The following is a 24,746-nucleotide window of genomic DNA, read 5'->3' as shown; positions in this document are numbered from 1 at the left end:
TGCTACTTCCATTTTTCTCATCTTTCAACAATATGTTGAACATCCTTTTAACACAAAAATAAAAAATGCTCAAAGTGATTGGGATGGGGAATTTAGGCCCCTCACCCGTGTCCTTAATTCTCAAGGAATCTCTCATCGCCTCTCTTGTCCTCACACACACCAACAAAGTGGTGTGGTTGAATATAAGTGTCGTCATATAGTTGAGACAGGCCTTGCCCTTTCTTGCAACGGCCTCTCTTCCTTATAAGTTTTGGGCCGATGCTTTCCAAACCACGGTTTTCCTTATAAATTTTCTCCCCTCTCCATCTCTCAAAAATAAATCTCCTCATCTCCTTCTTTACAACAAGGAGCTCGATTACTCATTTCTCAAAGTTTTTGGATTCGAGTGTTGGCCCAATTTTCAGCCTTATAATAACCATAAAATTCATTTATGTTATTTACCCTGCCTCTTTCTTGGTTACAGCCCCATATATAAAGGATACAAGTGCCTTCATTTACACTCTAACCGAATATACATTTCATGTGATGTGTTGTTTAATGAAAATTCATTTCCGTATACAAAATCACAATTAACATCGACCTCCACAAATTCCCAGTCCTCACATGCTCTTTTACCCATTTTATCTTCTACTTCCCTCGATTCATCTCCTACCCACACAATAACCAGTCCATCCTCATCACCAAGCCCATCTTCCCCTCATACAATAGTTGGCCCACTCTTAACACAAAACCCATCTTCTTTGACTTTTCAACCTTCTTCAACCTCAATCCCTTTGACTAGCCCCTACTTCCCCACATAGACAGCCCCTAACCCTAACCCCCTGCTTCAACCAACACTCAACCTCCTCTCCCTCAATCATCCATCGTTACCTGATCTAAAACAAATTCCTCTTGTCCCAAAAAATCTCTCGATGGTCACATCCCATATCCTCTACCACGCCATGCCTTAACCTCATCTCTTGAAATACCCGAAGAACCAAGTTGTTTCACTATGGCTTCCCGCTTCTCTGAATGGCGAAATGCAATGACCACTGAGTCTCAAGCACTCATCCCAAACCACACCTGGACCCTTGTTCCCCCTCTCCCTTTATTTAACATTGTTGGTTGTAGGTAGGTCTTTCGCACAAAGCATCGTGCCGATGGCACCATTGAATGCTAAAAGGCGCGACTAGTTGCTAAGGGTTTCCATCAACAGGAGGGCGTCGACTACTCAGAGAATTTTAGTCTCATTGTTAAACCCACTACCATTCAGTTAGTCATCTCTCTTACTGTCTCCTTTGGTTGGTCTCTTAGACAACTAAACATCCAAAATGCTTTTCTCCATGGTGACTTAACCGAAACTGTGTTTATGTCCCAACCCGTTGGTTTTGTTCACCTTGAGCATCCCCACTATGTGTGTCGCTTGCAAATGGCCATTTATGGCCTCAAGCAAGCACCCCGTGCATGGTTTGCACAACTTAGTTCTAAGCTTGTGAATATGGTTTTCTTCCAACCAAGTCCGATCCTTCCTTATTTTTCTACTCTTATAAATTGGTGCTTGTTCATGTTTTAGTGTATGTATATGACATTATTGTCACCAGCTCTCACACATCCCAAATTGAACATCTCATTAATTTTATTGCTTCTGTTTTTCCAATAAAAAACCTGGGAAAATTATCATACTTTCTTGACCTAGAAATTTCCTACTTATCTGATGGCATTCACTCTCACAACGGAAATATATATGTGATCTTCTATCTCTCACAAACATGTTGTCTGCAAATGGTGTTACATCTCCCATGTCTGCCTCCTCTCGTCTATCCCTCTATGATTCTCCCTCTTTCTCTAACCCCACCCTTTACAGAAACATTGTGGGCAACCTACAATATTTATCATTAACTTGCCCAGACCTTGTTTTTCTGTAAATAAAATTTCTCAGTTCATGCATGACCCGACAGCATCCCATTGGCAAGATGTCAAGAGATTATTTCGGTATCTCAAGCATACATTAAATTTTGGACTTCTTTTCAAAAAATCTACCTCCCTCCCTTCAGCTGCAAACATTTTATGACGTTGATTGGGCTGGTTGCCCGGATGACCGTCATTCTACCGGTGGCTTTTATATTTTTCTTGGTCCCAATTTAGTATCCTGGAGTTCCCAAAAGCAACGAATTATTGCTCGATCAAGCACTGAGGCTGAATACAAGGCCTTGCAAATGCCACAGCAGAATTACTCTGGGTTCAATCCATCCTCAAAGAACTTTGTAATTTCCTTCCAAAACCACCAATTATTTGATGTGACAACCTTGGTGCTACTTATCTTTCTGTTAATCCCGTCCTCTATTCAAGAACTAAACACATGGAAATAGATTTCCATTTTGTGCGTGATAGAGTCGCGACCAAAACACTTCAAGTGGCCTTTCTTCCTTCCAAAGATCAATTAGCTGATGTTTTAACAAAACCAATTGTTTCATCTCGGTTTCACTTGCTGCGAACAAGTCTCACGGTTGTTGATACACTGTTAGGCTTGCGAGGGCGTATTGAGCTGCTACTGCTGCTGCAAAAAGCTCCACCACCTCAGCTTCCTCAAGTAAATCCACCACTTCAGATGCCTCTCAAGAAGATCCTTCTGAAATCACCTAGACTAGGATGGTGCCACCGTTTGGGTATGGCTTGTGAATTGTTTTGTAAAGTACTTATAAAAAAAAAATGTTTTGTCAAGTGGTCGACACTCTTGTAACAAACACTGCCATATGGTTGTTTTCTGTAATGCACAACAGGTGCTCGGGAATATTCCTAGAAGAAAATTTTGTTGAACCTCTGTATATATATATTCATTACTATACACAGAAACATTCATCAATGAGAACCGTATATGTTTTCCTCTCCTTCTTAACTTTCATCAGAGATCCCCTTTTTTTTTTTTTTTGTCCTTTTGGTCCAGTAGATATTACAGGGAAAAACTAATAAAATGGCACGTTACACACTTTTGTATGATTAACAAGGTATCTTGAGTCAGGCTCATAAGTGAACAATAGAATACTAGTCACTGTTAAATCATCATTATCCCGAAAGCTTAACAACAGAGAGAGATGTTCTTAATCCCACCTACATAAAGGCAATTTCAATATCATATTTTCTCATCACAGGAGTAGTACATGCCATGCTAGATATTGTAACCATTTGATATGAGAATTCTGAATCAAAAGAGCTACTAGTCTATATAATGGATGGCAAGGAAACATGTGCTGGAATGGGTTTATAAGTGGTGGGATTTCTATGGCTACTTCCAACATCTTTACCACAACACTCATCAGAGGCCTTGAATTTGGCCTATACTGCACACACCAGAGAGCTACCTTAACCATTCTCTCTGTATTTCTCCTCTATTCCACAAACTATGGTCAACTCTTCCAGTTCTCCATGTTCAAACTTTTTCCAAACCCACTCTGGGAACCACTCTTGGCTCTCTGGAAGACAGATTTTGAGGTTCCTTCTCCTACCTGTTATTTCGAACAATAGCTGTATATGTCATACTTGTGAGTTATGGGATATGGCATGCACATTTCTGGTGCAGCATAATCAGGAGTCTCCCTTCCTCCTGTCATAGTGACGTGAGGAGTTTCCCTGTGACACAGCCTGGCCAATCCAAAATCAGCTATTTTGGGTAAGAAATTTGCATCCAAGAGAATATTTCCTGGTTTTATATCGTAATGGATTATTCGCTGTTGACATTCTTCATGCAAGTAAGCAATCCCTCTGACTGTCCCAACTGCAATCTCATGAAGCTTTTCAAATCCTAGGATCTTGTTTCCACGGAACAAGTACTTGTCAAGGGAACATTCCCCATGTACTCATAAACAAGTGATCTCAAGTGCTTCTAGAAACAGAAACCATGAAAACGAACCAGATTCGAGTGATGAACTATTCCAACTGTACTCACTTCTGCCATGAATTGTTCAGCAGTTCTCTTATCAGAATTCCCATGTAGAACCTTCACGGCTACCATTGTTCCATCACTAAAGATCCCCTTATAAACCGATCCAAATCCCCCTGAACCCAGAAAAGTAGTGAAGTTTTCTGTTGCAATCCTTAGCTGCTGAGAGGTAAATTGGACAGGCTTCTCTCTTTCCATATCATTAAGAAATTTATCCACGGTGAAAGTCAGAAATGTTGAGTCCAAACTAACAGTGCTGCTACTTCCTTGAGGTCTTCTATTGCGTACCACAACGAAAAAAACAATCTTCACAAGAACAACTGCAAAGTGTCATAACTCAATAAGAACCTCTCAACTGTCTAAAACTATTCCTTGTAACATTGAATGAGTCACTGGAAAAAGAACCAAAAAATAATAATAATAAGGATTTAAGATCTTACCCAAGCTCACAACAACCACAGCTATTTGGGCACCTGGTATCCCTTGGTCCCCTGCACCGGTCATTGGTAAGGAAATGAAACGCAGAGCTTCAAGCACCCCCGTAAAAACTCTATGGCACGCAAAAGAGTTGTGGTGAAAGAAAATTGGTGAGCAGCTGATAGGTGCTACATGCAGTTTGGGACAGAAGACAACATCACATCGTGATTTCTATAATAACTTCCAGACTGCAACGACATGAAGAAACAGACACTCTGCATTCTGTCAGACAACAGCAAGCGGTAAGTCCTATAAAATTTAGAACGAAAATGAATATTGATGAATGAGCATATAGCATACCATCTACTCAAATCAATATATAGGATCTCATCCTAAAAAGGTCGTAAAAATATGCCAAACGCGTGGTTTAAAAAGGAAAAAACTAAAAATAAGAGCCACTGCAGAGATGCAGAGATATGGCCAAGAAATCCTCGCCAACCGCAAGATACTGCATGCGAGAAGAATGTTTAAATAATTAATATAGCAATTTTTATCGATTTAATTTTTTTTAAATGATAATTTAACGGAAAGGCTTCCATCTTGAACACAATTTCTCAGCATGAAGACTGGACTCTTCCCGCTAGCATCCAACAAAACCCTTGGGTCTATCCTGGGAGACTTATGCCGATAATTGCCATGCGTGGGCAGGGGGCATCCATGCATAGCCTCAAGCTGGCGCCCTGCTGTCAGAATCTCAACACTTGGCCCCAACACCTTCACCACATCGTTCGCCTAAGGCCTCCTCACCTTGTGTTATTGGTATGCTCTCTCTGCCATTTCTGTACCTTTTTTTTACCTCCAAAATATACTAGCAACTCGCCAGACCAGCTCAGCAACAACATGGATACACGCTAAAAAGGCTCTCCCACAATTTGAAGTTACAAACGATTGCTTTTAATAAAACGTAAATATTAATTCCAATACAAACATGTTAACCGTTCCTGAGGTACAGAAGAACCCAGAAACTTGAACCAAATCAAATTAAGTAGCAGCTCAGTGGGGTACATGAATAAAAAGTTTGTCCATTCAACTAAATAATCAACTTGAAATGCGATTACAAGGCTCGTAGACTGTCACACGATCCAGTTCAGTTAGCTGCTTCACTAGGAGAGAATTTCATTACCCAAATCCCAGATCTTGGTCAAAGGATCCTTTTGTGATGCATCCATGCTATTCATACGTAAGTACATAAATATAGTATACTCAAAAGGAGAGTCTGCAGACACTTCCACAGTAGTTCCACTTCCAATAAATTCTGCATACGAACAACCTTTTCAAGTTCAAGTACCTCCAATAAACATTTCTGACTAAGTAAAAATTAAAATGAAACAACAAAACTTACAATCCAACAGGCATTTTACACACTCTGTGCTTTGCTTGGTATATCTTTGGCATTTGCTTCCCCCTTTTCCTGCAGCCATTGAATTTCAAAACATCTTACATGGAAACGAAATCATAGACCTGAGCAACAGTAATTGCAATAAAGCTTATACAAGTGAAGTACTATCAGGGCATTCAGGTTGAATTTATCCAAGAACCGATTGCTCAAACCAACCTGCAGTTTAAGGTCCTCATTCACTGAAACCAGACCATACCAGCCCCATATCCAATAAAACAAAAATGTTTAAAGACCCAACCCATATGCTAGGCCCGGCCCCCATAATTATAGAAAGAAAAAACAGCAAAAGGAAAAGTTTAGAATTCCTTTTCCGCTAAACATTTTGTTTAAGCACTGAAACAGAACATTTCAACATTAGAGTACCATTTCAGGAGGCAGGATCAGTGTCAGCCGAGACCCCTTAGTGTGGTTCTTGGCTTGATCATCTCGCCGCATGAAAGGGGGCCAGAAACCATTTTAGAAATATGGATGAATTGTTCTTGCAGAAAATATTAGCTCAGGGAATTTTTTATTTCTTTCAATCAGTATGTTACACTTGTACCTAGTGGGTTTTGAATCAATGACCTCACTCTCTTCCCGATCCTTACAAAGGTGGAGCTGCTGTTTGAGCTAAAGCTCAATGGAAAAACCAAGGTGACTCCTGTACCACTGGGAAGCAACTTCAGAAAGAAACTTCACACACTCCAGCTTGGGATAGCATTTTCACTCCATTTGCATGACATAACTCGTACAGACAGGCAAAGAAGGTCCAAGCCATGCCCTACCAGGGCAAAACATGATGTATTGTTGCGACCATGTCTGGCATTGGCCTTTAGTTCACTTTATTCTAAGCCAGAAACTATATATGCACTAAATATTACGGTCTTTTACAAAACCAGATATATGCATTGACTATTATAATATAAATATCAGAGTCAAAACTAATTAGGTGTATGACCTACAAATCCAATCCCAGTATGCTACAAAGCTCTCCACCTCCCAACAAATTGGTAGAAAAGTAAAATGAGCTGAAGACCTCTTTGTAATAGACCACATAGATCTTTTAATCCATCATGAAGTCGGATAACTATTGTTCCAGTAAACTGTACAATGTCAACCCACACATGCTGCCACTAGTCCAGGATTTGTCAAAATCTCATTAAATTGATGGGAGTCACATTCAATGAATCATATATGCAGAATGCTGCAGTATAAAATGACAAACAGGAAGACAAGATCTCTGATACTAATATAGTAATATACCACATGGTGCCTTTTAATACATAAGTCGGCCTAATTTCCCCAAAATTTACACCAATAGGGAGCCATTCATTGTTATCCACACAGGATGCTGAAAACGTAGAAAAATCAAAGGAGCAATCGAAACCTAAATTAGTTCTCCTTTTGGAATATAAACTCATTTGTTTAGTGGACTTTACTTGAGTAATAACGCCGAATCCACCAAAACCCAGAAAAACAGATGGAAGGAACATCGACAGAGAATGGTAATAAAAACTCAAAAGCCACATAACAAAGAATCAGACAATAATAATGTTTTAGAAAAACATTCAAATAAAGACTTACTGATCCTTCACTATAAAATGCTCACTAGTCCTTTCTTTCATAAGAACTAACATCCAGTTCAAACGCTTACCGAGCCCTTGCTCTCGTAATAGTCGTCTAGCGCCCATTGATACTTTGACTGATTCAACCCAAACCAGCGCGCCAAATGGCCATCCAAACTCGAATGCGCTGTATAGTTCCGAAAAAGAGTCCCTTAAAATTTGTCTGTAACACTTTTTAAAAAAATATATATATTCATTTTCAACAATTGCAAATAGAAAAAGCGGATAACCAACAACGAATAACTTATTTTCCTTATATCTCCTCCATTTCCTCAGCAACCAGAGAGGTAATTTACAAATAATCACTTAAGTCCTGTGTTTGTATACCAATAATATGGGAAAAATAAGAAACCAAACCCAAACGGCCACTCATAATTTGGAAAATTAGAATTCTCGTTGATACATGAGAATCCGCAGCCATAGTAGCGGGGTTTTCCTTTTCCTTTTTTTATATGTTTGCTTTTCATTTCTCTCAAACCCAAACCTCATTTTCTTTTCCTATCCTCCAGAAACCAAATAAACTCTCAAACGGACAAGACCCACATACCATTCTGCACCTTGGTAGCGGCATTCTTGAAGAACCCCAAGACAGACCCATTGGACGCAACGGACTCAGTGGACTTGTGGAACTGGTGAGGAGGAGGCTGCACCGGTGGCGGAGTGATGATCTTCTTGGGAGAATCCAAGACCAGTGGCGGAGTGAAGATCTTCTTGGGCGAATCCAAGACCGGTGGCGGAGTGAAGATCTTCTTGGGCGAATCCAAGACCGGTGGCTGAGAAGGCTTCGGGGTCGAAGGTGGGGTCATGAACACAGTGTAGGGTCCGATTTTGCCGATCATAGGAGGCGGAATGGTGGAGTCTCGGTTGATAGCCATTGAGGGAATTGTGGAAAGCAGAGAGAGAAAGTGAGAGAGTGAAAGTGTGGGAAGCGTGAGGGGAAAGTGAATTTGGGGAGAGAGAGAGAGTAAAGATTCTGAGGGAGAGAAAGCAGGCAACTCAAGTGGGTTCAAGTTAAAGACCTGTGTCTGTGGTTTTTAGGGAATATTTTTATTTATCATCGATAGGAATCTGAAGGGTGCTGCACATGGGACGGGGAGGATAGGACAGACAAGAAGTCAGGCTTATGTGAAGGGCTAAACATTGTTCTGTTCTGTTCCGTGACTTGGGTTTTTGACTCCGTCCTACCGTCTGTCATCTGGGTAACTTGCGTACTTCGTGAGTTTGAACTTCGAAGGCCAACCATGATAACAAAAACAAAAACAAAAACAAAAACAAAAAATATAAAACAAATTATAAGGGATTATTTTTGAGTTGTTTTGTTGGATAAGTTACGTTTGAGTAGCTTTTAAGGTAATCCACATCACATGCATGCGTGTTGTATCATTGAACAATAACACAACTTCAACCTCATAATCGTTTCCCGTTAGGAACAGTAGCCATTCCAACGTAAATGATAATATAAAAACTAACATTTTATATATGTGTAAATTATGCTCTCCGCTTTACTCGACAAAAAATAGCTCTCTCTATTTTTGATGTGAAATGAAGTAGGATTATTTGGTTATCATCATTTCCGGATAAGAGAATCGAAAAAATAAAATTTGCTTCTCAGGCGAGAAAAGTATTAACCCTGCGAGCAGTACACCGTCAGAAAATTTTGATCTGGATCAGATCAGACTGTCCGTGCATCACCATGCGTGTCAGAGCTGTGGATATTACCTCTGCTTCAATATTGAGCAGGATGACATGTTCCATAAGTGAGTAAAGCTGAATGCAGATTCCATTACATATAAAGATTTAAGGGCTCCAGCAGTAGCCATATTATTAACATGCACCTCTTTCAGTTTTTTGGTTCAATTTACATAGCCTTAAGCAGCCCCATGAGCAGAACAAGTAGAAACTAAACCTACATACATAAACCTACCTGTACATTCAGATACTACTAAACTAGGCGTGAAGAACAATCCGTCAGCACGTATTGGAGGGCAAGTCTCATGCAAACCTCACAGAACAGACATGTCTCAAGTCACTCATCAAAAGCCAATTAGAATTTTATCCCAAGCCAGAACAACCCCATACAATATAATGCATTATGAGCAACCACCTAATACACATCCTGACTAAGGTAACATTTTTAAAGAGCTATTAGTGACAGAAACAACATTCTCCACAAAATGATTCCAGGGAATGATCTCGCATTTGGCAGTTGAAGGCTCCTACTGACACCTTTGCGACTGCTTTCTATTCTCTATCCTCTGAATCAGATAATAGAACTTGCCAGCGATAGCTCATGGAGCTCACTTAGCATCCACTCCTCTCCAGTTTGACCACCAAGAACAATGGCCCTTGTGCCCCCAACAACACAAGTACTATGACCCCAAGCAAATCTTGGGGGTCGCCCAGGCACATTTAATATCCTCCACGTAGGTTTCTCATCTGTTGGGTCCAGGATATAGAGCTGCGACGCAGAGTGGAGACCAGCCACCGACCCACCAAAGATCAGGATTCTCTCACCTGGGAGGCTCACAGCCACATGATCAAGTCTAGGTGGAGGAGCTATGCCCCCTGGATTTCCAGCACCAGGCATTCCACTCCCAGTTACACATCTCCAACATGGTTCTTCCTCGCCTAAATCCATTGTGAAGACATCGCTGGAACGAAATCGAAGGGGCCCACTCTTGGCCAGACCCCCAAACATCAATATTTTCTGACCACCATACACAGATAGTGTATGGCCTAACCGAGAAGGTGGGGTCCATGCCATTGGTATCTCCCTCCAGACAGGTTTCTCCATTGAAAGATCAAGCAGAAATGTGTCGCTGAGGAGTACTCCAGAATCAGCACAACCACCAGAAACAATTAACTTGGTGCCATCTAGGGTGCAAGAGCTGTGCCATGATCTTGGAAGTGGAGGGGCCAATCCAGATATTTCACGCCAAGTTGGAGGCTTGGCATCCAAACCCAACACAAACACATCATTGAGCAAGCCCTGCCTTCCACAGCCTCCAAATACCACCAAATGAGACCCATTCACGCAAGAAAGTGTATGGCCCCAACGACCAGGAGGAGGTGAGCTCACTTGGACATGTTGCCATGCCGGGTTGCTGGAATTTAGATCCAATACGAAGGTGTCATTCATAGGTTGCATGTTGACCCCTTCCCCACCAAAAAGAACAACTCGATTCCCGACCGCACAAGCACTAAAGTTGCAGCGTGAAGGTTCAACGGCACCCGCAACAGTCAGTTTCCTCCATGCAGCTGCTTCAAGAGTAGTCAATTCCCTTGCCAGCCGACCCCACCCAAGTCTCTTTGCACCTGGTACAGTCTCTAGAAGATGAGTTGTTTCACTACCCCATGCATTTTGGCAGACCATTCTCCAAAGGTCCTCATTCTTTGTTTGCTCATACAATCGTCTACATACAGACCCAACTGATGCAATGTCTCTAGGCGTCAAACGTGAAAGAATCTTGAGAGACAGCACCTCATCACTCAATTGGAATATCCCGCAAATCCCGCGACAAACATTTCGGTCCCCCAAGGTGTCGGGGTGGATAGCTGAAAGAACAGAACAAAACCGATCAGAAGATTTTATGGATTCCTTCGTCCAAGAGCCAGGCAACGGACCCAGATCAATATTTGATTCAGTGAAGAACTGGATTCCAATAACATGAGTTATCATTTCATCATCTCCATATATAGGTGTCAATCGTAATCTGTTCCTCAGTGGAGATCCATCTTTCTTAAAGTTCAACAACTCGCCTTGGAATTCAATACCCTCGTCAAGACATCTCCTAATTTCTGAAACTACCGTGGAGTCCACTAATGGATGTCTTCTTTTTGCAAATGGACCTCTACATTGCAGGAAACGGCTGTAACAAAGTCCCACGATATCAGAACAAAGAAAAAAATCTCAACATAGTATCCAATCAATTGATGAATAAAGAATTATAAAGATCGGGACATTAGCTAACAAGCCCAAAAAGGGAGAGAGAAAGAAACGGAGACAGAGACAGAGACGAGACAAGTATAACACGCAAGAATGGAGCAGAATAGAAACAGGAAAAAGTATACAAAGATCATAGTGAAATATCTGTATGTCATCCAATTATAACCAGTAAGAATAAAATTATTTGAGAATGTAATGATCCCAAAAAAATGAGAATTTAACTTCAGGAAATAATCAAGAATAAGATGGTTAGCTTTGTAGGCTGACCCCATAACAGCAACACATCCAAAGCTCCAAGTAATTATTTATGCAATATATAATAATACCCCAAACTCTCAATGGTATCCTATAACCAAAGTGTGATGATACTTAAACACTATAAACTACCTAGGGATCTCCAAATGGCAAAACATGTCAACAAAATCTCTCATTTAATATTGGAATTGAAAGATACCTTATAGGTCTATTGCACTGCAAGATAAGATCTTGGTAGATGTTTGTTATCATATTAAGTAGATCCTGGTCATTTTCTGTCCTCTAATCTATTAATGGTGTCTCAATTTATGGAGTTTAAATATATTTATCAAGAAAAAATTCAGGTGTTGAAATATAGTAAATCTCACACACAGTAAGATGAGAACTTATGGAGTAGGGGAGAGAGAGAGTGCGTGCATTTGTGTATCAGTTTAATTTTTTTCCTTTCAAGAGGGGGAAAAGGACGTAGAAGCATTATGTCCAACAATTTGGACCAAATGACAAGGCTGCACCGCATTTGGGCCACAGGCTTGACACCAAAGGGTTCAGTGCAAATATTGCAATCCCAAGCTATCCATGAATCTCTATACCTGTATCGCATGTCATTCCTAGATGTTCCATACATCAACCACAAGGTCCACAACTAAAATTACATCAACCACAAGGTCCACAACTAAAATTAGCTTAGAGCACTAGCATTGGATTATGCATCTGTATATGCATCTACATATTTGCATAATATGACCTTAATTTGGATTGCATTGGATTATGCATATATAAAAATTTGCATAGCTATAAACAGTGTTTCTACAAATATGAAAATGCACTGTTCACTCCCCAAATCTTATTTTACAACTTTTTCTCTCTCATCTCCCTCTCGACACCAACGGAAACAAACCTTATCTCAAAACATTTCTCTCTCTCTCTCTCTCCACCAACGGAAAAATATCCGAAAGAATGAAATAATTTTAGGGAAAAAATAAATAATAATATTTTATTATTTGGCTCAAAGATGTATAATCCAATGTGGGAGTTTTTCTTGATATGCAAAATCAATCTCCAAAAGATGTGATTTTGCATATGCATATAGAGAAACCAAAACTAGTGCTCTTATACTGATACCATTTGATCCAACGTTTGTATATGCTACAGCTATCGATATTTTTTTTATAAGTAGCCATTGTTAAGAACAAAGTAGAAAGGAACAAAGAGTGATAATCATCTGTTCAAGATGATCAATCTCCTAGCAAATACTTGTAGCAAATTTCTCTACAATCTTCATTAACTGAACGAATATTTAAAAGTGAACAAGACCAACAAACTGGCAAATATATTGCCTAATTACCAGGAATCAAAACAACCCAAAACAACCTCTAAAATCAAGCAAAACTACAGACTCTTCACTTGACGAGGTTAGAGACCATGGTGTGTGCACTTTATTAACAACCCACTGAACTTAACAACTTAGCAACTCAAAACTAACATGGCTATAAGCCAACTAACGTGGGCCATGGGTTGTGGCCCATAACAATCTCTTCCCCTATAGGACCTTGCCCACAAGGTCGAGGAATCAAGGGCTAATTTGTTATAGTCAACCCACGAGGCTTCATCATCTGGAAGTCCTCTCCACTTTACCAAAATCTTAGCACCCGCACGATTTCGCCGTTGCACCATGCGACATTGCAGAATCTTATCAGGCTCCGGTTTACACATTCTGCAAGTGGGGGTAAGGAAGATGAGTGTATGTTGTGCTTACCCAGTTTCCTCTTCAAACACAAGACATGGAATGTTGGGTGAACCCTAGAATCCAACGGAAGCTCCAATCAGTAAGCCACCGAACCCACATGTTCCAAAATTTTGTAAGGCCCATAAAACCTTGGGGAAAGCTTCAATTTACTCCAAGATACCACTAAGTGCTGAAGATAGGGCTGCAACCAAAGGTACACGAAATCCTCAATTTCAAAACTACGTTCAGTTATCTTCAAATCAGGAAATTTTTCATACGTTCTTGAGCTAGCTATAGGTTGTGTTGAAGTAGCTTAGAGAGTTCATTCATTGTACGTAACTCATTATCAACTGCCTGAACTTGTGTAGTGCCGAGGAAAAGGGCAATAATTTAGGGGGTGGATAACCGTAGACTGATTCAAATGGTGTAAGTTTGGTGGAAGAGTGTAAGTTGGTGTTGTACCACCACTTAGCCAAAGATATCCATTTAGCCCAATGACGCAGTTTGTCCCCAGTAAAACTTCTCAAATACTGCTCAACACATTTGTTGACTATTTCAGTTTGGCCATCAGACTGAGGATGATAGACTGAACTGAGCTGCAAGGAGGTTCCTAGTAATCTAAATAATTCTTTCCAAAAACTACGTGTGAATTTTGGGTCACGGTCAGTGACAATAGAAGTGGACATTCCATGGAGTTTGAAAATATTATCCATAAAAACATGAGCAATTTTGGAGGCTATATAAGGATGGGAGAGGGGAATGAAGTGGGCATATTTTGTAAGTCAATCAACCACCACCACAATGACACTAAGCCCCTGAGAGACTGGAAGCCCTTCAATAAAGTCCATAGAAATGTCACTCCATACCTTTGTGGGAATTGAAAGAGGTTGAAGAAGTCCAGGAGGATGTATATTCTCACTTTTATTCCTTTAAAAATTATCACATTCTTTAATGAATGATCTAATGTCTCTGCGCATACCCTTCCGAAAAAATTCAGATCTAGCCCTATGTAATGTTTTGTGAAACCCAGAATGACCTCCTTGAGGATTGCAATGAAATAGCTGAATAAGCTGCTCCTTAAGAGGTGTAGTGGCCCCAACATAAATCCGACCCTTGTAGAAAATAATTCCATCCTTCTCACTGTATTTAGACTGATCTAGTTGGCCTGCTTTGAACTGTTCCTGCAAGGAAATCAGTTCTAGTGATGTGACATAATCAGTCCTCAACTGATTCAGCCAAGTTGCCACTGGTACATTTGGAGTTGAAAATTCTCCTTCACATTTCCTTGAAAATTCCCCTTCACAATTCTCCCTTCTTCTTTTGTACTGAACTTCAAAATCATATCCCAATAAGTTTGTAAGCCACTTTTGCTGGGCAACAGTACCCACACGCTAATCCAATAGATGTTTGAGGCTTTGTTGGTCAGTTTGCACCACAAATTTCTGTCCAAGGGCATAAGCCCGCCACTTCCTCACAGCTAACACCAATGCTAATAGTTCCTTTTCATAGGTGGAAAGATTAGGATAGGTTTGGCAAGTGGAATGAGACACAAAATTCTCATCTCATCTCATCATTACAACTTTTTCAAATTTCCACACAAAATATAATAAACAATTCAACTTTTTCAAATCTCAAAACAATAATAATATTAAAAAATAATATTTTAAACTTTCATCTAAAACCAAAAATTCTCATCTCAATATCCAAATCTATCCTAAGAGCCCTTCCCCTTAAAGCTTGACTCATAAATGCAATAGGCCTTCTTAGCTGCAATAAAACAGCCCAGATGACACAACCTAATGCATCACACTGAATGGTAAAGGTTTTAGTAAAACCAGGAAGTGCTAAAACAGAAAGATAATGGTGGCAATATGTGACACGACCCGTTAACCCAACACGAACACGACACGATAATAACAGGTTTGGGTTTAGTCTTAATGAGTTCGGATCAAAACAGGTTGACTCATTAAGACACAATTGCTTAACGGGTCATAACGTGTTATGGTCAACCCGTTATAACACGTTATGACCCATTTAGAAAGTTAAAGTTACAATTATAGCCTTATATCTAAAAGTAAAATTGTTGTTATTTTAATTTTGATATTTTTATTGTTTGGATTATAATTTTGGACTTGTAGCTAGTTTTATATTTTTTATAGATATTGTGATTTTAACATATATATAAAATTATGCTAAACTTAATCAGGTCAAACGGGTTAATTTTGGATTTATTCAACCCATTTACATAAATGGGTTGAAATGGATCGAGTCGTGTTAACCTATTTCATAGTATTCACTAACAGGTCAAAACGGGTCATGTCGTGTCAACCCATTATGTTAATGGGTCGTGTTAGTGTTTAAGATTTTGACACAATAAGCTTAACGGATTGTGTTCGAGTTGACCCATATAGTATAATATACATGCCTTGACACGACAAGAACACGACCCGTTAACACAATTTGACACCCCTATAGAAGGAGATGTTACAGCTTGTTTTAGGGCCTAAAAAGCCAGCTTAGATTCCTCGGACCAATGGAACAAGTCTTTTCTGAGTAATGCTGTGAGAGGAGGAGCAATTAAACCATAATTTTTTATGAACTTTCTATAGTATCCAGTGAGTCCTAAGAACCCATGAAGAGACTTGAGAGTAGTTGGGATTGGCCAATTAAGCATGGACTCTATTTTGGAAGGATCTGCCCTAACCCCTTTTTGGGAGATTAAGGTCTTGTTTGGTTACACAATTCAGATGAGATGAGATATTTTGTTGAAAGTTAAATAAAATATTATTATAATATTATTTTTTAATATTATTTTGGTTTTGGGATTTGAAAAAGTTAAATTGTTTATTATATTTTTTGTAGGAGTTTGAGAAAATTATAATGATTATATGAGATGAGATGAATGAGATAGTTTGATTTTGTGTAACCAAACTAGCCCTAAGTGACCAAGATAACTAATTTTTGAACAAGCAAAACTGTATTTAAATTGTCTTGCATATAATTGATGATTGTGTAGAGTTTCTAGCACTAGTTTAAGATGATGAACATGGTCCTCCATGGATTTACTATAGATTAATATGTCATCAAAGAAAACCAGCAAGAATTTTCTTAGGAAAGGACGAAAGATATGATTAAGCTTTGAAATGTGGCTGGTGCATTTGTGCGACCAAATGGCATGACCAAAAATTCATAATGAATGTCATGCATACGAAAGGAAATTTTAGGAATGTCACTAGGGAAGATTCGTATTTGATGGTATCCAGACCTAAGGTCTAGCTTAGAAAAGATTGAAGCACCATGAAGTTCATCTAATAATTCTTCAACAATAGGGATAGGAAATTTGGCCATAATAGTCTCTTTGTTAATAGCTTTATAATCGACACATAAACGCCAACTTCCATCTTGTTTACGAACTAAGCAAACGGGAGAGGAAAAGAGACTTTGGCTAGGTCAGATAATTCCCAAAATGAGCATTTCCTTAATCAATTTCTCAATTTCGGTCTCTTGGAAATAAGGGTACCTATAAGGTCTAACACACACTGGTTTGGATCCTTCATAAAGTTCAATATGGTGGTCTTGTGTCCTAGTGGTAACCTTATGGGAGTTTCAAAAACAGATTTGAATTGATCCAGAAGGACTTGTATTTGGGGTTGAAGATCTATAGAATGAATATGAGATTCAGGCAATGTTTTGAATACCGTACCGGATAGCGTACCGGTCAAGGCACTGGAACGAAATATTTCGGTACCGGTACCGTTTCGGGATAGCGTTTCGGGATAACGTTTCGGGATAGTCGATCTATAAATAAATTATATATATAAATATATATAAAAATTATATTCTAAAATAATAGTCTATATATAAATAAATTATATACAAATACATATATATATAAATTATAAATAGTCTAGTCTGAATTGAGGGTTAAAAAATAAGTTTGTAATTTGAAAAAATGAAAAAACGAAAAAAAAAAAAAAAAAAAAAACACAGGCCGAAATATCGGCCGGTACCGGCCGAAATATAGGCCGGTACAGGCCGAAATTGAGGCCGGTATGACCGGTACCGGCCGGTACGGCCGGTATTTTGGCCGGTACGGAACAGGTATAGTACCTGTACCGGCCGGACGGCCGAAACGAAAAATTTCGGCCGTACCGGCCGGTACGGTACGAAATTTAAAACTTTGGATTCAGGACCTTCAATAAGTTGTAACACAATACCTCTCTTATTAATCTTAGTAGCCTTCCCAAATTCTTCACCTTCCATTAGTGATAATGCAGTAGGGTTGAGACCTTGAATAGTAATATTTCTGCCAAGGAGCTTAAAAGCCATAGATAATATCCCATAGAATAACCCCAAGAGTCTTCAACCATTGGACTCCTAAAAACCACATCACAACCACCCAACCTTAGTACATAAAATTCCGTGGAAAATGTGATACCTAGCATTTGAAATTCAACTGTCTTGGTGATTCCTTCACTCACAATGCCTCCCCATTAGCCACCTTGACCAATAATCCTGGAGTGTGGTAGACTGGAATTTGGGCCTTGGCTATCACAAAGGAATCCACAAAATTGTGGGTGCTTCCAGTATCAATTAAAATAACAATCCTTACTCCATTGATTTGTCCGATAATTCTCATAGTGCATGGGTTTGGTGATCTTGAGATCGCATGGATTGAAATTTCTAGGGCTAACCTTCGCGTGGACTTTGGCCTCTTCACCATAATGCTTAGAGCTGGACCCACCTTCTTCAATAAGCGGAGGCATAGATCTGGTATCTTCCTCATCCCCCTGAGTCTTCACATTCCACGATGAACAACTTAGCTACACGACATTTATGTCCTGGTTCCCACTTATCATCACAATTATAGCACAACCCTTTATTCCTTATTTCCTTCATCTGGGTAGGAGACAACCTTTGCACTGGTACAGTAGTCTTGGTAGTAGGAGATGGAAGAGCCAAAGAGGTCTTTGGAGGTCCTGGATCCATTTTAACTACCCTCCTTAATGCTGCCACATTTTCCTCTTGCATTTTTGCAATGCCAAATGCACTTAATAATGATTGGGGCTGCATCATTCGAACTGTGTAACGAATATCCTCCCTTAATCCTCCCAAAAAACAGTTGAGCTTGTAAGGCTCTGCTAACCCACGGAACTAGTTGGAGAGATACTCAAACTCACATTTATATGCCTCCACTATAGTGGTTTGCCGCGACTTAGTTAGAGCCTCCATTGGATCTTCATAAGCTGAAGGTCCAAAATGGGCGAGCAATGCACAAACAAAGCTGTCCCAGTTAGAGAATCCACCTGAGGATTCCAATTCTTGAAACCATGTAAGAGTCTTCTTCCCTTCCATATGGAAGGAAGTTAATAAAACACGGTGCTCGGGTTGAGATTGGTGATAACTAAAGAATTGGTTAGCTCTATAGAGCCATCCATTTGGGCCTTTGGGAAACTCCAAATGTCAGTCTTGGTTTGAATGCCACCAGAATCTTCAAAAAGAGGGTTGCTATTGAGTAGAACATGACCACCCAGAGGTTCCTCTACCCGTTTGCCCACTTGCTTTATCAAAGTCTCCAAATTGCTTGCTACGACCTGTTGCAGGGAATCATGAGTTTTCTGTTGCACTTCTTGAACCTGCCGGACAGCTGCTAAAGACTAGGCCAGCTGCGAATAGCGAGTGCCAGTGTTACCCTCAGCCATGGATTGACCTGCTCTGTATACCACTATTAAGAACAATGTAGAAAGGAACAAAGAATGATAATGATCTGTTTGAGATGATCAGTCTACTAGCAAATACTTGTAGCAAATTTCTCTACCATTTTCATTTACTGAACGAATATGTAAAAGTGAACAAGACCAACAAAATGGCAAATATATTGCCTAATTACCAGGAATCAAAACAACCCAAAACAACCTCTAAAATCAAGCAAAACTACAGACTCTTCACTTTGACGAGGTTAGAGACCATGGCGTGTGCACTTTATTAACAACCCACTGAACTTAACAACTAAGCAACTCAAACTAACGTGGCTATAAGCCAACTAACGTGGGCCATAGCCATCAATAACTTTACAAAGCTCTGAATCTTCTAACCTACAAATAATGGGGCTCCATTTGCAGATTACTACCTTTCAATCCAGAAGAAAACCACTTCCTCGAACGCACCTCTAAAATGACATTTCAAAGGTCTAATTAAAACTTGGTTTCCATTTTGCTCTCAAAACAAAAAAGGAAAAGAAGTGAAATCTCTAGGTCTTTCAAAGAACAAAACAAACGGGTTAGGGTTAAACGCCAACAATATGCAAAGAACACCCCAATTTCTATCGAATTGTACTCCCATCCAAACGAAATAACGAGAATTTAAGTTTTAAGGGGAAAACTTAACATTCCAAGCCTTAATACAATATATGATGGTAATATAAAAGGAAGAGAAAAGGGAGGTGGAGGAGAACAAACCAATTGCGACCGAGGACCTCCTCAGCGCGGTAGCCAGTAAGCATCTCAAAGACGGTGTTGACGTAGATTATGGGGTGGTCGGGCTCGAGGGCGTCAGTGACGACGAAGCCACGAGGCGCGGTTTGGCAGAGGTCTCCAACGGGGAAGGGCAGTGGACCGCCATCGTTGAGGACGAAACCCTCGTCCTCGTCATCGCTCAGATCCGAATTGCTACTATCCCACTCCATCGCTTCAACCATAAATGAGATACCCAACACACACAAAGCCGAGTCCCAAAAAGAAATATCCTCCCTTATAAATATTCGGATTACCCAAAAGGAGGAAGACTCTTTCTCTCTCTCTTTCTCGATCTATCTATCCACGTCTCCGTTCAGCAGACAGGAAATGAATGGTGGGCAGCGTTTGGCGATTTAGCTAAAGAAGGTCTCTCTGTGTATCGTGTTTTTCATGAGGCACAAAGTGAAGTACGGGTTGTTATGGTTTGCCAGTGTCTTTTATTTTTGCGCACCGCCTTGATTCATTATTACGTTGGGAAATATAAATAAATTTACAAAATTATAAATAAAAGTCGGAATATGGGCCGGGCTGGTTAATAGGGAAGATGACTAAATTTTTTTATTATAAAAAGAAAAAAAGATATCGAAAAAATAATAATTCTACTTAATATCTCTCATGTATCAAATTTTTCTTAATTTTTCTCATAACAAATATATAGTGTATAATATGATAAGTAAAATAATTCAATTAATTTAGTAGAAATAAAATAAAATAAAAATTTAAAATATATATGATGTGTGATTTTGGATGAAGAATAGCATGACCTCGAAAATATTAGAAGCAAAGCAATTTCGGGTCGGTAGGCTAAATAGGCATAGACATAGACAAAACAGCGTGGTTACAAAGCTATGTCCATCCAAGTTCCAACTAGCTTTCCGCGTGATGCAGATCGACTCGGGGTACTGAATTATTTTAACCTCGTTCTGATTCAGAATCATTTCTCATATTAGACTCAGAAAAGAAGCTTTGGAACAAGCTACAATTTACAAACTCGAAAAAATAAAGAAATTAAACTCTTTCTGATTAATGCCTCTTCAGCCCTCTACCGTTCAGCACACTAGGATGATCATCCCCGGCACGTAGCCCAACAGGCTTACAATTGCGTTTAGCCATAAAAGCGCCTCCACGGTTAATGCCTCCCAACATCTTTTATTGTATACTACTACTATAAAAATACCATTATTCAGGGCAAGAAGAACTTGACTCTGACGTGACCCCTGAAATTCTCAATCCATCGAACTGTTTTAAGGACAAACAGAGTGATTGAAAATCACAATTCACGGCCCTTATTTCTGCATCTGTATTCCCCCAAGTTATTAACAAAAAGATGCCAGTGGATATCTGGGACGAAATCATGACTCCAAAAACTCCCTGATGCGGGAAGCAAGTCTCTGTTCAAACTGATCGTCAAAAGAATTATCCATCTCCTTTATCTTTGACACAAAATCCATGGCCTCTTTGTATTTTCTCGCCTTACAATAACCATCCACTACAATCTTGTAAGTTAGCTCATTCGGTCTGCAATTGTTCTGAATCATATAGCCTAATACTTCATCCGCTTCTGTAAACATTCCCTGCCCAACATAGCCTGCCACAAAAGTATTGTATGTAAAGATACAGGGCCGAATCCCACTGGCCGTCATCTCTGAGAGAGTTCTTATAGCCTCCTGCATGAGCCCTTGTCTGCAAAATCCTTTGATGACAGTGTTGTAAGACACGAGGTCTGGTTTCCCACCAGATTCTTGTAGTCCCTTAAGGACTTCTTCTGCCTTCCAGCACTCTCCCCCTCTAGCGTACATGTCCATCAAGCTATTGTAGGTCACGAGATCTGGCTGCAGCCCATTCTCGTGAATCAAGTGCAGCATCTCATGGGCCCTGTCATACATGTTTTTTTTGGCAAAAATGGAGAGCATGCAATTAAACAAAACCAAATCAGGCTTATATCCATTCTTCTGCAATTCCAGAAATGCCCTCTCCATTCCCATTAGTGCTCTACACTTGAAGTTTGCAAGAATGAGAGTTCTCAAAAGCATCCAACTAGGATAAATAGGACCATCATAAATTTCGTTCTCAATCTTCTCTATGCCTCTGATATTTCCTCCCTTTGCATAACAATGAAGCATCAGTGAGTATGAAGTTTCGTTTGGCTTGAAACCCTTATTTCTCATGTCTAGAATGACAGATTCTGCAGCTCTATAATCACCTCGACGAGCCAGAGCATTTAGAAAAGCATTATAAGTGGTAACACACGGAGTAAAACCTGCTTCAATCATGTCCTCAGACATTTTAGTAGCATCAACTTGAGAGCCACACCGGCCATATGCACTGATCAAAGTGTTAAAGGTGTCTCTATCTGGCTCAAAACCACAATGCTTCATTTCCCGTAAGATGCGAGTGAGATACTTGTGTTTACCCTTGTCACCACACATGGCAAGCATTGTGTTCCATGTAATACGGTTTGGAGCACATCCATTTAACTTCATATCACAGAGTATCTTTATCATCTCTTCTGGTCGCGATCTTTTCCCTAGCATTGAGAGAACAGCATTGTATGTGCATACATTAGGAACACAGCCCAACACCTTCATCTGGTTGAACAGCGTTAAGGCCTTGTCCTCCTTTCCTGCCCTGCCATAAGCGTTTATCACAGTGGTATATGTAACAGCATTGGGAAATACTCCTTTGTGCGTCATTGTGTCAATGACAGCCGCTCCTTCTTCATAGAATCCCGCTCTGACATAAGCTGCTACAAGCTCGTTGTAAGTAACAGAGTCAGGTGGGCAGTTATTGTCCTCCATTTCCTTCAAGATGCTCAAGGCCTCTGAGAATATCCCTGCCTTCCCAAACACTTGTAGCAGAGAATTATAAGTAACAGTTCCAGGTGCATACCCCTGAGACTTCAATCCAGCAAAGAACTCTCTCGCTTCTTTCAAAAGGCCCTCTCTCCCACACGCAGATATCACAGTACTGCAAGTAAACTCATCAAACTCAAGCCCTTTGCTTCTCATCTCATCCAAGAGGACTAAAATCTTATTCCAAGAACGACCCATCTTCCCATAAACATCAAGCATCACGTTGTAAGTTACCAAAGTAGGGGAGAGACCACTTTCCTTTATCTTCTCAAACATAGCGATTGCTTTTCTGTACTTGCCAGTGCGAGAATATGCATGAAGAATAGTGGTATAGGCTCGGATATCAAGCGAGTATTCCTCAACAGGAATAACATCAAACAACTTCAACGCGTTCAAATGCCGCGACTCTTTCCCAAGAATCCTAACCATTAATTCAATAACCTGATTATCCAGTTTCACATTTTCAGAGCTTAAGTTCATGGAAACCCACTCAATCAACAAAAAGGCTCTCTCCCGATTGTCCGAAAGGTCTAATGCTTTCAAGAGACTGATCAAATCAACTTCACGCAACTCAAACTTGACAGAATCAAAGAATGCATTCAAACTAGTCAAAGGCTGTTGTAAAATTGAATTGAACATGAACTTACACTTTATTGACAAGAATTCAAGAGTGCCATTTTCTAGTCGAGCCTCTTCTTTGTTGTTCTCGTACTGTGGGGCTGAAACTGAAGTTAATATTTTGGGATGGGATAGTTCGTGCCCTGCCTCGGCCGAATCAACCGAAATGTGAAGGGCGGGGAATCGGGTATTGCTGCGCTGAGTTGGTTGTATGGGTTTAAGCCTGTGGATGGTGTTGGGAGGCGAAGAGAGGTGAAGAAGGTGCTGAAGGAGAGTGTCTAAGGGGAACGAGGCAGGAGACGGGGATTGAGGAGGGGGCGGCAGTGTTGTTGAAGTGAATTTCAGAGGCGGGTTAGGTTGGGCGGGTCTGTTGGTCGGGATGGGATACACCGGCCGGTTATGAAAGAGAGCACCTTCCATTAGAGTGAGAGGTGGGTTCGGGATTCTGGATTGTGGGAGTTTACAGCTGGTGAAGTTCGGAGCGTAGGACGGAGAGTCGGACAGTTTGGATGGCAGAGGATGGAAATGAGGGCATCTCTCTGAGGATGAGATTGGTGAGGGAGAGATGAGGGAGGGAAGGTAGGATATGGTATGATTGGTCTTTATTGAAGATGAGGGTAGCAGATCGGTTTTCCGAAACAGAGGTACTCACGCTCGCCTCGACATCTTCCAGTTTTCATAGGCTGCTCTCTCACCCTTTCTTCGTAAAAGAAAAGAGAGAGAGGATATTTGTAGTGGCAGGTTTCGTAAATTTTGCATATTCTTTTTTTTTTAAATTAATAAATTTGAGATTTATTTAATAATAAATTTCTTTTTTTTTTAAATGAAAAATGAGCTAAACTTGTATGCATTAAAAAAAAAAAAAAAAAAACAATATCTCGATCACTTTTTCTTTTTCTAAGATCACTGCAAAATTTTTATCAAATTTTATTCAAAAATCATCTTACTCTGCTTTAACTACTCACCTTATCAAAATCTCTTACATTTTATTGTTTATTTTTGTACCATATTAGACTAATATTTCTTTATTTTTTTTAACTAATTTCTTTTAGCATTTTTTAACTACTCATTATTTGTTTCCTTGTGTTTTCAACCATTCATCTTTAATGAAATTTTTTAACTACCATTATTTTTTAACTACACTTGGTGACTCTTTGATAATTACTTTATAATTTATTTTGCAATCAACTAATACAATTATCTATTTTATTAAAAATATTTTCAGTTTTATAAAAATATCACCCATTTTAAAAGAGTTGCAAGTAACTGTATTTTAGAAATATGACAATTTGTGATTGTGTGTCAAGTCATAAATATTAAACTATATGAGTCAACCTAAATCCAACTCGTTTAATTAAGCGGTCAAAATCGAAAACTCAAGTCTAACTCATTTAATTAACAGGTGACACAACAGGACCTACCTTATCCATTTAATAAT

The 24,746-nt window shown here is 39.7% G+C and overlaps 3 protein-coding genes, 1 long non-coding RNA gene and 1 pseudogene across 5 annotated transcripts; all 5 read right to left on the bottom strand.

Annotated features, from left to right (window-relative positions):
- Positions 1-3,009: 3,009 nt before the first annotated feature.
- Positions 3,010-4,420, bottom strand: LOC121262718 (annotated as a pseudogene).
- Positions 4,421-5,264: 844 nt separating this feature from the next.
- Positions 5,265-8,485, bottom strand: LOC121263163 (extensin-1-like). 2 transcript variants are annotated; one of them, XM_041165987.1, is made up of 5 exons: positions 8,125-8,485; positions 7,944-8,085; positions 7,426-7,523; positions 5,736-5,804; positions 5,265-5,648 (listed from the first exon to the last, which is right to left on the bottom strand). In XM_041165987.1, exons 1-4 carry the CDS (start codon positions 8,269-8,271, stop codon positions 5,751-5,753), a joined length of 441 nt encoding a protein of 146 aa, XP_041021921.1. In that variant the 5' UTR covers positions 8,272-8,485; the 3' UTR covers positions 5,265-5,648; positions 5,736-5,750. The 2 variants fall into 2 exon arrangements, with proteins under 2 accessions (XP_041021921.1, XP_041021920.1); XM_041165986.1 differs by having other exon boundaries at positions 7,944-8,484.
- A 701-nt stretch (positions 8,486-9,186) lies between these two features.
- Positions 9,187-20,285, bottom strand: LOC121262883 (adagio protein 1-like). Its single transcript, XM_041165556.1, has 2 exons — positions 19,782-20,285; positions 9,187-11,265 (listed from the first exon to the last, which is right to left on the bottom strand). Exons 1-2 carry the CDS (start codon positions 20,018-20,020, stop codon positions 9,657-9,659), a joined length of 1,848 nt encoding a protein of 615 aa, XP_041021490.1. The 5' UTR covers positions 20,021-20,285; the 3' UTR covers positions 9,187-9,656.
- LOC121263248 lies at positions 12,855-17,659 on the bottom strand. The gene is made up of 2 exons (XR_005940222.1): positions 17,541-17,659; positions 12,855-14,822 (listed from the first exon to the last, which is right to left on the bottom strand). It is a non-coding gene; the product is annotated as an uncharacterized LOC121263248 (long non-coding RNA).
- Positions 20,286-20,762: 477 nt separating the features above from the next.
- Positions 20,763-23,993, bottom strand: LOC121262834 (pentatricopeptide repeat-containing protein At2g18940, chloroplastic). Its single transcript, XM_041165469.1, has one exon. The coding sequence runs from the start codon at positions 23,726-23,728 to the stop codon at positions 21,191-21,193; it is 2,538 nt and encodes an 845-aa protein (XP_041021403.1). The 5' UTR covers positions 23,729-23,993; the 3' UTR covers positions 20,763-21,190.
- Between the last annotated feature and the right edge of the window lie 753 nt (positions 23,994-24,746).

The sequence above is a fragment of the Juglans microcarpa x Juglans regia genome, chromosome 4S, assembly GCF_004785595.1.
Source record: "Juglans microcarpa x Juglans regia isolate MS1-56 chromosome 4S, Jm3101_v1.0, whole genome shotgun sequence".
Lineage (NCBI taxonomy): Eukaryota > Viridiplantae > Streptophyta > Magnoliopsida > Fagales > Juglandaceae > Juglans > Juglans microcarpa x Juglans regia.
The sequence above is the reverse complement of the archived record's forward strand: the minus strand, read 5'-3'. Positions and strand labels throughout refer to the sequence as shown.

Bases quoted from the DNA above. Each gene is read 5' to 3' on its own strand.
- LOC121263163 (XM_041165986.1), bottom strand. From the start codon at position 8,271: ATGGCTATCAACCGAGACTCCACCATTCCGCCTCCTATGATCGGCAAA. The intron at 7,524-7,943 runs GTATGTGGGTCT...GGAACTATACAG, and splicing joins CGCTACCAAGGTGCAGAATG to CGCATTCGAGTTTGGATGGC. The intron at 5,805-7,425 runs GTAAGCGTTTGA...CAATGGCTGCAG, and splicing joins ATTACGAGAGCAAGGGCTCG to GAAAAGGGGGAAGCAAATGC.
- LOC121262883 (XM_041165556.1), bottom strand. From the start codon at position 20,020: ATGGTTGAAGCGATGGAGTGGGATAGTAGCAATTCGGATCTGAGCGAT. The intron at 11,266-19,781 runs GTTTGTTCTCCT...ACTTTGTTACAG, and splicing joins GAGGTCCTCGGTCGCAATTG to CCGTTTCCTGCAATGTAGAG.
- LOC121262834 (XM_041165469.1), bottom strand. From the start codon at position 23,728: ATGGAAGGTGCTCTCTTTCATAACCGGCCGGTGTATCCCATCCCGACC.